The sequence below is a fragment of the Trichoderma virens genome, assembly GCF_000170995.1.
Source record: "Trichoderma virens Gv29-8 chromosome Unknown TRIVIscaffold_5, whole genome shotgun sequence".
NCBI lineage: Eukaryota > Fungi > Ascomycota > Sordariomycetes > Hypocreales > Hypocreaceae > Trichoderma > Trichoderma virens.
In genome coordinates, this window is record NW_014013744.1 from 519,555 (window position 1) to 532,707 (window position 13,153).

The window sequence follows — 13,153 nt, forward strand, 5'->3', positions numbered from 1 at the left end:
TGTGGCAGTAGTTATTTCACCTCCCATACAGATGGTTCCAAGCGTCGGCCACGTCTCGCTCCATGCGCGCCAACAGCTCACGCAGCGTGCGAGTAAGTATCAGACCGCCCAGTCTGACTGGCGGCAGCTGTGTCTCAGCACAGCATTTCTGCCGTGTAATCTGAGATTGTCTTACTGCTTATAAACAAGGTTGTACCAATGTATAACACGTGTGCCCACCGGGTACAAACGCTCTAATCAAGTTGAGGAGATGCTTTCTATGTACGTCTGTTAGGTAGGGCATCCATTCTGAGTAACCACCATATTACCAACTGCGGCATCTAGTGCATATATCACTGGCCTCCCATCTGCCAAAACTCTACTCCCAACACTCATATCACTCCCACTGTTCTGTTCATATTTTGTCTGCTTTATGAGAAGAGCGTTGAGCGCTGGTCTCTCATTACTTTCAGAAGCCTATAAGCTTTTCAGCCACTATCTCTCTCTCTCTAGACCATAACCTTAGCTACAAGGAAGCTTCCCCAAATCCTTCCCCACCTGGCATCTGCATAGCATTTCTTCCTCCATCTTTCCTCGTGCTGGCCTCACTTGGCCGCGACCTCACAGTCTTGCCTCGCCTGCGACGATTTCCCATCGCCCGCGAAGTCTCTTGTTCTACGAGGTCTAGGTAGCCTGACATGAGCTTAGCTACCGTCGACGACCCAACGCGTGAAGAGCTCCAACTATTGGCGACGACGGAGACGGAGGAACAAGCCACTACCCTCTATGACACCATCCACAATTCTCTCATCTTGAGCCACATTATCCCCTATTTGCCCGTGTCGAGTGTTGTGAACTTGGCAGCTGCAAGCCGAGCTTTCCGAGCCCTCATCCGAGAGACCCCAGGAGCCTTCCGCCATCTTGATCTCTCTCACGTCAAGGCGGTCCAGTTTGAGATTGACAAGATCGATCATGGAGGCGAGGTCTGGCGCAATGTTCAACTAGATGAAAATGTCACCGAAGATGAGTGAGTGCATGGCGGTTTCCTGCATCATGTCATGTCATACGATGCTAAGCTCACTTTTCCACAGCTTCTACTCCGGCCCGCTGAGGGGCATCTTCTCAACCCTTGGGCGACAGAATATTCTGCACAATGTTCAGACTCTGGTTCTTGACGGGCTCTCTGTGACTTCGGAGCTCTGTCATGAAATCATCAATGATGCCAGATTCAACGTTCGCGTCTTGTCCATTCGTGAAGTCAAGAACTTGAACCACCGCAAGCTTTGCCAAACACTTCAGTATGCATGCCGCCCAACCCGGCGAGCTGGCTCTCCCAGTCTCAAGGCGCTCTATGTCTTCGGCCCCAGGGACGTGTTGGCTGCTGCACAGCAATCCGATCCATCCAGAGCATCCATCAGCGCAGAGTGGAATCAAAGGAGCCAGATGGCTTTGGCATCCTCGCTACAGCACCAAGGCGACGCTTGGTGGCATAAGAAGGGCCGCATCCTGCCTCGATCCGTCAGCCAGGAGTGGGCCGATTGCATGTTTACCTGCCAGGGCATTATCGCCTTTGATGCTGTCCTCTGCCAAGGGCCGCGACACCGCAACTCGCCGGCCTACAAGGGCGGATCGGATCTTGATAGCGCTAGGGCCGTGGCTACTCATGCTCTCCTTGGCTGTGAGAGCTGCCACGAAGCTCCCGAAGGACTTACTCGCCTGAATAGCAGCGCAGTTGCCAACTTGCCACTGCTAGCACCGCTGCCTCTCTTTTCTTCGTCCCTTAAAGCGGCGGTCAACCCTAGGGAGCCATATAGCTCTTTTGTGCCTCGATGTATGGACTGTATCCGCGAGCGATATTGCACTGGCTGCGACAAATGGTGGTGCGAATCATGCTATGTGCTCCCCGGCCAGAGCTTAGGGGGCCATTTTGAGACGCAGGTTACCATTGTTGACGACGATAACGTGGTCAATGACATTGACGAATTGTATTTCGCAACTCCGACCATGAAAAAGGTACGAAACGGTCTCTGTCATTCGTGTGCACTCGCTCGAGCCCAGGAAGAGAAAGGAAATCGTAGTCAAACCCTAAATTCTGCGACATAACGAGCCGGGGATGGATTGGACCAGCCGATCAGGCCAGTCTCGAAGACAGACCTCTCGAATTTGTACGCAGCGTTTGTCCCAAACCCCGACCCTTGGGTGCTACAGCCGCAGAAGAGGCGGAGGCATCATCGTCATCACAATGCATTGTTATCTTGGGAGAAGTATTCCGCTAATAGTTGACTGTGTAGCCGCGAGTGTCGAAGAGCTGCTGGGAATGCGGCAACAATGTGAGCATTACCCCTGCTTCCCTCCGTGATTATTCCTTCTATACAGGAGAGAACTAACGTTGAGGCCAAACCCGTAGTGCGATGATTGCATTGGCCGTACCCAGCGTGTCTGCAAAAAGTGCTGCGCTGGATACTGCACTACTCACAATGAAGGATGCTCAATGAACCATGTAAGCTCCCCCTGGCAAATTAAAGAGCGAATTCACGGATTGCTAACGCAGCAGACAACAGTGCGACTGTAAAGCTCACCCCCTCTTGGACTTGATATAACCAGGCTATGGAGTGTGAAAGTGCTAACCAGTGATGCAGGGTGTGTGTCCCGGGGTCGAGGCCTGGGCCGTCTTTGATCGACATGAGCCGTTCTTCCTCTCCCCTCACTTTCCTAATGCCTTGAATCAACGGAAACTCTCCCCCTAACTTTGGGTACACAACTCCCAAATTATGACGGCGTATGGAGTACAATGAGCGATTCTCTTTTCACCTTTGCAAGCCATATTCGCCCGCACACATATCCGGTACGGTACCATGACCTCCCGATGATAGCGCTATGCATACGAGTACAATCAACTAGAGGAATGCCGAAATACCGAAACGCGCCGAAGAGCCCGGAATCACGAACGCGTCATATCATACTCTTTATGATTAAAGTTCAATAGACGCATCTGATAGGTCCGCATATAGTGATTTGATGGGAATTGCCGGCCGGGTGTGATTTCGGGTATGATGGGCTTGTTCTTTGGATGCACCTAGCCTAGCCTTTTGAAATCGAACCAAATGACTGCTCCTCTTGGTTGCATATCCCCTCTTCTTCTTGTGGTCGCAGCTTCGTTCTCGTTCTGCTGCAGTGTCGCATGGTAGATTGTATGATAATGGGTCTCGGCCTAACCGTAGGTCTTGCTTGGCAGTTTCATGATTTGACTTGTTCGCCGAGACAGTATTGGGGTAAGTTCTTGGCAACAATTCCCACATAGTTATTTGATCGGAAACTCGCCGCTGTGAGAATAAGAATCTGTCGGAAAGCGGCTTCTGGCACATTGCAACGTCTTATCTCGTCACATGTAACACATCAACCATTCCAACTCGCACTCAGGATAGACATTGTTCTCTTGGCGCTTGCAAACACAGCCGCTGCACTTATCCAATCATAGCGAGTAGTCATGTATGTCCATCCCGCGCCAAGGGCGCCGCAATTCACACATAGCCTGCTGTTCTGCAGTGTAAACACCAGGCATCAGAGACACTGCGGCACCCAAGGGTCTCTCTCCCTTGTTCAGGATGTCAGGAGGCCTGTCGAGAATCTACGGGCTATCCATGCACTGCCATGCTCCTCGTATTCCTGCTTCGTGACGACCACTTTGTCGATATTCGGGTGGTTTGCCATGTTGGCTGCTCCGTACCAGGTGTTAGTGATGGGGTCAGCAGGGCGAGCGACGCGAACTATGCAGTCGTCAGGAACAAGCTGCACCAGCTCCTTTTGCAGCCGCTGGATGAAGCCGTCAAACAGAGAGCTGCCGCCCACCACGACAATGTTTGCGAGAAGCCCCGGCCAGAGACCAATGGGCAGCTCGTGGAGAGACTGCTGAATGGCATCTGCAAGACCAGGCTGCCGCATGCCCACGTCGGACGGGCGGAAGATGAGCTCGGGGACGGTGAACCGTTCGTTTCGTAGCGTCAAGACGTCTTCTTCTGATTCCCCCATGGCAGCAAGCTTTTTGGATTTTGTATGCTGTGCCGGATCATATTCGCGGAGGATGCCTTTATGCCTGGTATGGAAGTCTGGCAGGACGTAGTCCTTGACAATGCCAGCTCCGGATAGGTAATCCTGGCGCTTTTCTCCCCTGGTTCCTTTCCACGTGCGCTCCAGATCGGCCTTGAAGTCGGCGGAGACGTAACACGACGCCTCTTTCATCTCGTTGACGATGTATAAATCGTTGCGCATGTCGAAATGCCGCAGGGAAATGAGGCGAGCCATGTAGTTTGTCAGAAATTTGCCCCCAATGTCGATTCTTCTAATGGCTGAGTGGAGGGGTCGTCCGCCAAGCAGAGGGGTGATTGTTGTGTGCGAGAAGCCGGAGTCGACAACCAGCATGATTTCAGCTGGCGTGTTTGCGGCCGTGAGGGTATCTTTCGGCGTGCGGAAGAGGCTCTGCAGGTCATGATAGGCATTGAATGTCGACCCTGGAAGAGTGAGCATGTTAGTATAAGCCAGTTGACTTCACCCTCCTTCCGTCAGCCACAGGCAAAACATACCAATCCCTCTGTAGTAGCTTGAGAAGCCGTATTCCTCAAAGACAATCTGGTCACAGTTGGTCTGCAGCACGGGAAGCGCATTCGGCTGCTCCGTGAGCATAAGCCGGGTCTCACTAGGATCGCATTTCAGCTCTGCCTTGTCGCCAAACAGCTCCTGGTCCCAAATCTCCTTCTGCGCCTCCCAGTTGACCAGATAGCCCTTTTCCACCGGCCGCCGGAACTGGATCTCGCTGAAATCGCGGCACTTGTCGAGCTCGGCGCCCACGTAAATCTTCTTGGAGCGGTCGCGCGCAAGGCAGTTGGGGATCACGCGAGGCTCAGGAATCGAGCCGCCGCAGACGAGGCCAGCTTTCAGCGTCCAGGCGCCATTGTCGACGACGAGGGTGTTTTGGGGACGAGCCGGTGCTGCGGCCTTGGACTTGCGACCGCCCGCCATACGGAGGACAAAGAGAGGAGAAGAGCCAAGTTCGCGAAAAGTCGGAACAGAAGCTCGGGTGTTTTGGTTGTAGAGTTGAAAGACCTCGGATACAAATCGTGGTTCCGAAAAATTACATAATAAGCCTACCCTGAAGCTCTAGGGAAATGCATGCTGAATGTTTTTGGATGAACTACGGAGTAACAGAGACGGGTACTATTATTGAGGCTTGGATTTGAAATTCAATATTTTCTATACTTTATTTAATTATATAACCATGATTTAATGGCTCTTTATTGCACGTTGAATTATTCAACAGACGTTATACTCACCATCTCATCCCGGCACTTAGATTGCAGAATCAATGACTAAGCCACGTCAAACTGCTATATGAACAAACAACCTTCCTAGATTGAAGTTCTCTCCAATAAACACCTCTAGCTGTCATCTTATCAATCCTACAAAATTAAGAAAACCTCATGAGATAGACCAGGTTGCTCGCTACCAGGGCTACTGCCGTTATACTGTCCTAATGACCAGCATCCAAACTATACGGCTGCTCACGAGAATCTAGGTCTTCTCCTACAGGCAGCTATCTTATAATCCAGGATGAAGCAACAACATCAAAAGGTCTAGCTCCATCGCCATGCCATAACTCTTCAAATACTCTTTCAAAAGTTCCCAAGAAAGCCTCAACCTCCCCGTGAGGAATGATGGCGCTGTCGTATCTTATGTCGACATCCAACTGGCCCTGAAGAACAGTGCAGCGAAATATCATTGGCAAGCCCTCAGTTTCTTCTAGCTTCAGCTCCTCTTTTCCACTACCAAATAGGTCATTTCCGTCCCCGTTGATCAGAAACGCCTCGTTCTCTATCATGAGAACATTACGCAGCTCCAGGGCTGGCGCAAGGGGCAGGAGACGGGGCAAGGGGAAGCTCTCAAACTTCATTCGGTCAATGAGTGATGTCTGTGCCTCAAGTATAACATCTCTGCATGACCGGGCACCTGGTAATTCCAACCTCGTAGGGATGGTAAGGAGGGTCGGTCCGGCGACGCGATCAATGCCCACCAGGCTTGAGTTCCGACCACCGAGAGACTCTAGGAAAAGGACAGAGCGGGGACGATCTGCCGCATAATGTGAGAGTGCTGCAGCATATGCAACGCGGATCACATTTGCCATGGTGGCGGACTGTGCGCTCTCGGAGTTACCATATTGCCCTTGTCTCGAGACGACTTTCAAGGTCCTCAAGAGTCTGCCCATCTGCGGAGGGGACGTTTCCTCGGGAGGTGGTAAGACGGGAAACTTGGTCCAAGACGCCTGTAATAGATAGTTTTTCCAAAATGCCTCTCCTTCCACCAAGTCCTTCTCCTCAGGACCTTTGAGATAACGGTTGAATGGAGTAAACGGAACTGGTTTGAGGCCGTGGTAGAAATCTTGAATGGTCTGAAGAAGCATTGGCAGAGAGTAACCGTCATAGATGGCATGATGAATCGTCCAGACAAACACCTTGCTAGAGTTTGCGTGGTGAAGGAGAGCGAAACGAGCCAATGGCATACCGAGGCCCATGGGAGTTTCAAGATCCCGGCTCAGATACTCTTCCAAGGTATCACTGGCATCGATGACTTGAACTGGATGAAACTTGATGATAGCCTGAAAAAGCTTCTTATCTCTGGTGGCAAGAACCCTTGCTCGTAAGAGATCGGTAGCTTCCACGACGGAATTGAGAGCCGAACGGAGTTTCACAATATCTACGTCGTTGGGGAGCTGAAAGTGGTACTGGTCGATCCATGCGCCTGGCTTCACTAAGGTCTTTCCATACCACCTCATCTGACTGATTGACATGGGCAGGACATCTTCTACTTCCTCAACTGGCAGTCTGCAAATGGCAGCAGCCGTTGCGCGGAGTTCTTGAGAGCGACTCCCTAGCAACCCAAATGGAGGGATATCCTCTTCGAGGTTTCCAGCAACGGAGCTGAATGCGAGTCGAGCTTGGTCGCACAGGATTGGATTTGAAAGGACAGTGGCTGATGTCAGCGTAACTCCGCGACTGCGAGCAGCCGCAATCAGTTTGATGCAGGTAACTGAATCGCCTCCAAGTTGAATAAAGTGATCATCTGGCCTAATGCTTTCTGGATTCAAGTTCAGAGCGAACGCCCATAGATCTCGCAGAGTTGACTCCTCAGCTGATAGAGCTCTGGATTCGCCTTCAGGCCTGTTTGGCCTTCGGAGTCTCTGTACAGCAATAGAGCTCAGAGATGTAATCAACTCTCGTAAGGCGGTGCGGTTTGTCTTGTGAGACGTGGTTAGAGGGATGAACGAGACTGGTAAATATAGGGATGGAATCATTGGCTTCGGGATTACTGTTTCCAGATTCGTCATGATTTCCAGGGACCTTTCCAAGGTCGTCCCGACTTGACTCCAGCTAATCTCTGGCTTCTCACTTCCAGACACTTTTACCGAGTCGCTGAGGAAGGCCACAATAACACCTCCATTGTGGAAGTGGGGATAATCGGTCTTCTCAACGCAAAACTTGGATCCCACAGGTAGAGTTTGGGCCAATCTTGCTTCAATCTCAGCTAGCTCGAAGCGTTGGCCTTGCATCTTGATCTGGGTGTCCTTGCGGCCAACAAAGACGATATCACCACCCTCAGTCTGGCGAACCAAATCACCCGTCTTGAAAACACGCCTGGTATCTAGGCCAATGGACATGCTCACAAAAGAGGCCGCGGTTTTGGCTTGATCACCCAAGTAACCCCGTGCGAGGGAGTTTCCTTCGATGACCAGTTCCCCGGTCTCGCCCTGGGGAACAAACTCATTGTGATTATCCTCCTTGACAACCCACAGATTGCAGCCAGTAGGGCGTCCTATAAGTCCTGACGGGACTGCAGTGGTCCCGATGTCGAGCTTTGCACCAGCGGATTGTATAGAGGCTTCTGTCGGCCCATAAGCAATGTAGACTTTGACATGCGGATTCCACAGCTCAATTAGATCACTCGGGACAGCCTCGCCTCCGGTAATCAGCATGTTGACAGCAGGCATCGTGGTGGGATCCAGCAACTTGGCGTAAGAGGGCGTCAGCATCAGGGTGTTGACGCCTGACTTGTTGACAAAATCTTGTATTCTGCCATAACGGTCTTCCTCTGCTGGCACGCAGATGCAGCCTCCGAAGATGAGAGTGGTGAATATCTCCATTAGGGACATATCAAAGGCATATGACGCAAATTGTAAAACTCTCGAGCTAGGATTGAGCTCTTGGTCGGCGCCATAAGCGAGAGCGCTCGTTAGCCAAGCTCCATGCTCTATCATGACACCCTTTGGACGGCATGTACTGCCTGATGTGAAGATGGTGTACATCAGATTATGTGGCAGGACATCAGCCGGAGGTGTGGGTGGCTTGGCAGCGGTACTCAAACCAGATAGAATATCGTTAGACAATTCGAGGATTGGAACTCCAACAATGCCATTGAATCGGAGAGCCTGCTTTGCAGACAATAGTATAATGGGGGCATTGGTGTCCTCGATAATCTCCAGCAGCCTCTGCATTGGATGAGATACGTCTAGCGCAGTGAAAGCACATCCAGCTTTTAAAATTGCAAGCATGGCAACTATAGTGATGGCAGACTATGCGAAACATGTTAGCAACATTGTCTTTCTCCTCTCCCTTCCTACTCTTTCTTCCTGGGGAGTCACAATCTGAATATTATCCCCAAGTGAAAACGAGAGAGACGGTCCGAAGTTGACGATTGTCTTACTTTCTCATGGATGATTGGCACAATTGAGCCCGGAATTGTTCCAGAAGATGCAATCTGCGCAGCCAATCGTGCGGAGCTCTCATCTAGTTCTTGGTAATTGAGATTGATAGTTGCTGAGACAATAGCCTGAGCATCAGGCTGGGCAATAACCCAATCACTGATCACATCTTGAACCAACCTATTTACACCCGGTGGAGGTAATGGCAGGTGTTCAAGTGAAGTTGAGAAAGTGGGAGTGACGGAAATGTCAATATGAAGTTTAGATGATGATGCCATTGTATGGCTGGGCAATATCGAATCAACCATCTTGCAGGATAGTGGTTTTGTCTCAGTGCGTAAATTTAGTGTCGTAGACAGTGTACTTTTGAACCACTGAGAGCTTCGAACCGGATCGCAGAGACAGTTTATGAAGACTTTCCCGGTAGGTTATTGAGACACGATGCTATCTCACTTACAAAAACATGCTAACAAAGGCAGGATGTGCAACAAGGGAAGTTGTACGTCACCAGCATCTATCCCTGGAGCTATAAATATCATAGTCACGGGCTTTTCAATACGATTCGACTAGTCTGCCTCGATCCCAGGCCTTCGCCTCATCCTTTTGTCCAGCTCACTCACGGACAGAGATGCACTGGCGTCCATTTCGGTCGCTGAAGGATCGGCATTCTCTTAAATACACGTAATTACCTGAAAGCTAAAAATCCTTCTCGTACTCCCCAATGTAACCCTTGTGAGTAATGCTGCGGCTGATCGTGGCTTATTGTAGAAGTCCAAAAATTGAGTGACTAATGAATAGGTCCGATAGTATATGCATGTGCATTAAGAGCGATGACTTTTTTTCCATAGAACTGGAAATTCTTCTAATTTATCATGACTTGTCTACATATGCACACAATCTAGTTGGTAAATTTCGTGCCTTCGATCATACGAGAATGTTTGTAATCATCGTTGACGTCTAATCCGGCTAATTAGCTTCATACATGCATGGAAGAAAGAGAGAGAGATGGAATATTGCATTCCTCGACCCGATAGTAAAGATACGGGCCGCAGCGTTGTATTCGTGATCCTACAGCTGTCAGCAAATGAAGAAGTTGTGGTGCCTTCGCAGTGACATATCAACGACCAATGACTGGCCCGATTCTTCGGAGTCAATGCCGAGATTGCTGGTGCTTAATCAGGAAGGATTCTTCTCCTAGCTTCATGACCCCGTTCCGATTCTGATGCCCTGGCCGTGATAGGCTGGAAACACCCTTGTCGGATCGACCCATTACGATCCTTCAGCTCCCTTGCCTGTCACGTCTACATCCTACTGCCTTCGTTATCGTTTAGCAAAACTAGAGATCCTCTGAGAGCCATGGAAGATCCCGGTAAGTATTGCTGGGGCACTGCTAAATGCCTGATTGGTTTGAGTTTGTCTCAGAGTCATTGACAAGTGTGATCCTCCATTGAATCCATCTCACCCGCCTTAACTAAAACTTGAGCCTAGCGTTGTGTGCCATGACAGTAGGATCTTTTGCCAGTTTGGTAGTGTTTCATCTTTTTTCGAATAGCTTAGGAAATCGAAACCGAAGGCCAATACCGTTAATTCCTTTCCATAGCCCTGCAAGCCCCATAAGTCCCATAAGCTCTATAAGCGCCTATACATAGAGCCGTAAAGGGGCGGGAGTCCAAGGAGGATGGCAATCCTTCAGGTTAGTAACTTCGGTCATAGTACATCGAAATTTGCACGGCAATTCCGCTGGCAATGTGGCGTCAATGGAACGTGATCTATTTGTGCTGGAAATGTTGGATCCAACACCTTTTCCCAGAAGGACATTCGTTGAGCTGAATGCCATGTGTGTGTATGAAAAGCCCAAAGTTCCCCAGCTATGATAGAAGTTTGAGTCCAAGCATCCCAGACTCTATAGCTAGAGTATTTCAGGAATCATGTCTACTATTTTGGCTCTTCTCCCCTGGTTGGCCGCTGCTGGCCTTCTGGGTGGCATCTACTACGTGTGGTATCGTGTCTTTTCGTACCAGGGCATTCCAACAAGTCTGGCATTTGCCAATTCAGATGGGTCCTTTTTCTCTCGTGGCCGAGCCTCTCTTGGCTCTGTCTTTGAGGTTAACACTCTCCTCTGGGCTGGACACCGAGACGTAAGAATCAACCCTCCATACCCTTCTAGTATACCAATTAACGCTGCCAAATAGTACTCCAAGAAGGGACGGCCTTACATCCTCCCTGACATTTTCACTGGGCATCAAGTCATCTTACCACCAGAGAATCTACCTTGGTTAATGAAGCAGCCAGCAAGCGTGCTCAGCCAGCGTGAGAGTAACAATGAGTTTCTCGCGGCCAAACACACGTTCTTAAACTGCGTTGCTGCCGATGACAATGAGTGGACATTCGTGGTCAACCTCATTAAAGATATTACCAAAGAACTCAATAACAAGACCAACGACGTCATCGAGGAGATCCAAGCAGCCTTGAACGACCTCTGGGGCGATGACACGAGAAGCTGGAGAGAGGTTGAGCTTTTGGACGTCTGCCTGGAGCTCATGAGCCGTATTGTCAGCCGCATGTACGTTGGGCTGCCGTTATGCCGGGACCCGACTTATCTTGCCAGCTCAACTCATTTTGCAAAGTTTATCCTGCTTGAGGCTCTTCTTGCCCAGCTGACACCGAAACCTCTTCGACCGCTCCTGGGCCCTCTTCTGGCGCAGTACGACTGGATGCAATTCAAGCGTATGGACCGTTGTGTCAATCCCATAATCCAAGAGCGCGCACGACGGTTTGGCCACATGGCAGATGATGAAAAGAGAAATCCTGACCAACCAAGTGATCTCCTGTCTCGTCTCATGCAAGAGGCCTATCGTCGCAATGATGACCCGTGTCGATCCCAGAGCCACAGCAGCAAGCTCTTGGCCATCCTCAACTGGGCTGCCATTCAGGTCCAGGGCATCACTCTGGAGAACGTCCTGATTGACATCGCTCACTCTCCTCAGAGCGTCAGTATTCAGGACCAGCTGCGCCAAGAAGCCGCCGCTGCAGACAATGCTGATCCTTCCGTGCGCTGGACTCGAGCAGAAGTGTCCAAGTTGCCGAAGATGGACAGTGTCATGACTGAAAGTCTCCGCCTCTGGGGGTTCGCCCACGGCATCATCAAGGTGGTCGTTGCCAAGGAGGGCGTTGACCTCCCGACAGGAGAACACATCCCGTATGGAGCAAAGATTGGAATTGGGAGCTACGGCTTGCATCACGACGCGGAGGTATATCCAGGAGAGTCGCCTTTTTCGTTTGATCCTTTCCGATTCTTGGACGAGAAAGCAGAAGCGCAGACAACGGGGCTCAAATTTGCAGCAACTAGTGACACTTATCTCGCCTTTAGCCATGGCAGATATGCTTGGTAAACAAACAGCAATGGCTTTTCGACAAATGATAATTGCTGACATATGAACAGTGCTGGCCGCTTCTTTGCCAACCATCTACTCAAGCTGCTCTTGTCGCAGATCGTGATGCGGTACGACATCAAGCCTGACGCAAATCCTCGGCCTCAGAACCCTGTAAGTTCTGCCTAATTATTGACCAAGGCAATCCTTGCGTTAGGATGCAGTACTTTTACTAACGTGAGCCCGGCTACAGTGGTTTAGCTACGTCTCGCCACCACCTATCGGATACAAGCTCTCCGTGAGGAGGAGGAGGAGGCAGTAGTCATCAAAATTGTAGTTTAATCCAGTATTGTTGTTGTGTTTATTCAATTGGTGAAGGCTTTTTGGATTCTTTCAGATGACTATTAAAAACAGACATAAAATCCAATAGATGAGAGACTAGTATCACACAAAGCTTTAGTATTGTAACGCTGATGTGATAGAGATTCTCAGAACTATATACAAGGTCTTTCAGACAGGAATCAAAGGAGTACTAACTGGAGACAACTTGGCACTATTTACTTGATGGTATAAATATTCGGTGTTTCGAAAATGGATGAAGCATCGCCCGTCATCCATCAACCGTGCTATTCTTGAAAACCTTGCCAAAGAATTTCACCAACATGCAAGCAAGGAGGAAAAGATATCATCTGATATGGTTTTTATAACTGCCAAAAACAATGTACATGCAACCTCCTACAATCTATGGCACCCCGTGCTGCATGCAACGCTGTGCCACGGACCAAGTAGCACCGTCGTCCAATACAGTACCCTGTCTATCTGACAGAGACTAATCAACTGCATATTGCCCCGCTTGGGATTTGTCATGTAACTGTCATCCACGAACAGGAGAATTATTAAAAAATAGACAAACCGGTGTATAATAATTGGACCTTACTCTACCTCGTCCAGGCCGTAATATAGCAGTTTTACGTTGCTAATCAATACTTATTATATAGTATCTATTCTATTTTACATGGCCTTATGGAGAAATCTACAAATCGACAGTTGTCTCTTC

The 13,153-nt window shown here is 49.8% G+C and overlaps 4 protein-coding genes across 4 annotated transcripts; 2 read left to right on the forward strand and 2 right to left on the reverse strand.

Annotated features, from left to right (window-relative positions):
• Positions 1-458: 458 nt before the first annotated feature.
• TRIVIDRAFT_178845 (uncharacterized protein) lies at positions 459-3,237 on the forward strand (the record flags this gene model as incomplete). Its single annotated transcript, XM_014102144.1, has 7 exons — positions 459-1,006; positions 1,071-1,350; positions 1,405-1,917; positions 2,271-2,309; positions 2,387-2,479; positions 2,541-2,547; positions 2,619-3,237. The coding sequence occupies 7 exons, from the start codon at positions 678-680 to the stop codon at positions 2,654-2,656; spliced, it is 1,299 nt and encodes a 432-aa protein (XP_013957619.1).
• Positions 3,238-3,253: 16 nt separating this feature from the next.
• Positions 3,254-4,995, reverse strand: TRIVIDRAFT_178848 (uncharacterized protein; the record flags this gene model as incomplete). The annotated part of the gene is made up of 2 exons (XM_014102145.1): positions 3,254-4,487; positions 4,560-4,995. The coding sequence occupies 2 exons, from the start codon at positions 4,993-4,995 to the stop codon at positions 3,580-3,582; spliced, it is 1,344 nt and encodes a 447-aa protein (XP_013957620.1).
• A 571-nt stretch (positions 4,996-5,566) lies between these two features.
• Positions 5,567-9,003, reverse strand: TRIVIDRAFT_220662 (uncharacterized protein; the record flags this gene model as incomplete). Its single annotated transcript, XM_014102146.1, has 2 exons — positions 5,567-8,596; positions 8,728-9,003. 2 exons carry the CDS (start codon positions 9,001-9,003, stop codon positions 5,567-5,569), a joined length of 3,306 nt encoding a protein of 1,101 aa, XP_013957621.1.
• A 1,968-nt stretch (positions 9,004-10,971) lies between these two features.
• TRIVIDRAFT_147207 (uncharacterized protein) lies at positions 10,972-12,418 on the forward strand (the record flags this gene model as incomplete). Its single annotated transcript, XM_014102147.1, has 3 exons — positions 10,972-12,113; positions 12,168-12,270; positions 12,350-12,418. Coding segments are annotated over 3 exons (1,314 nt in total), but the record flags the coding sequence as incomplete, so codon positions are not given.
• Between the last annotated feature and the right edge of the window lie 735 nt (positions 12,419-13,153).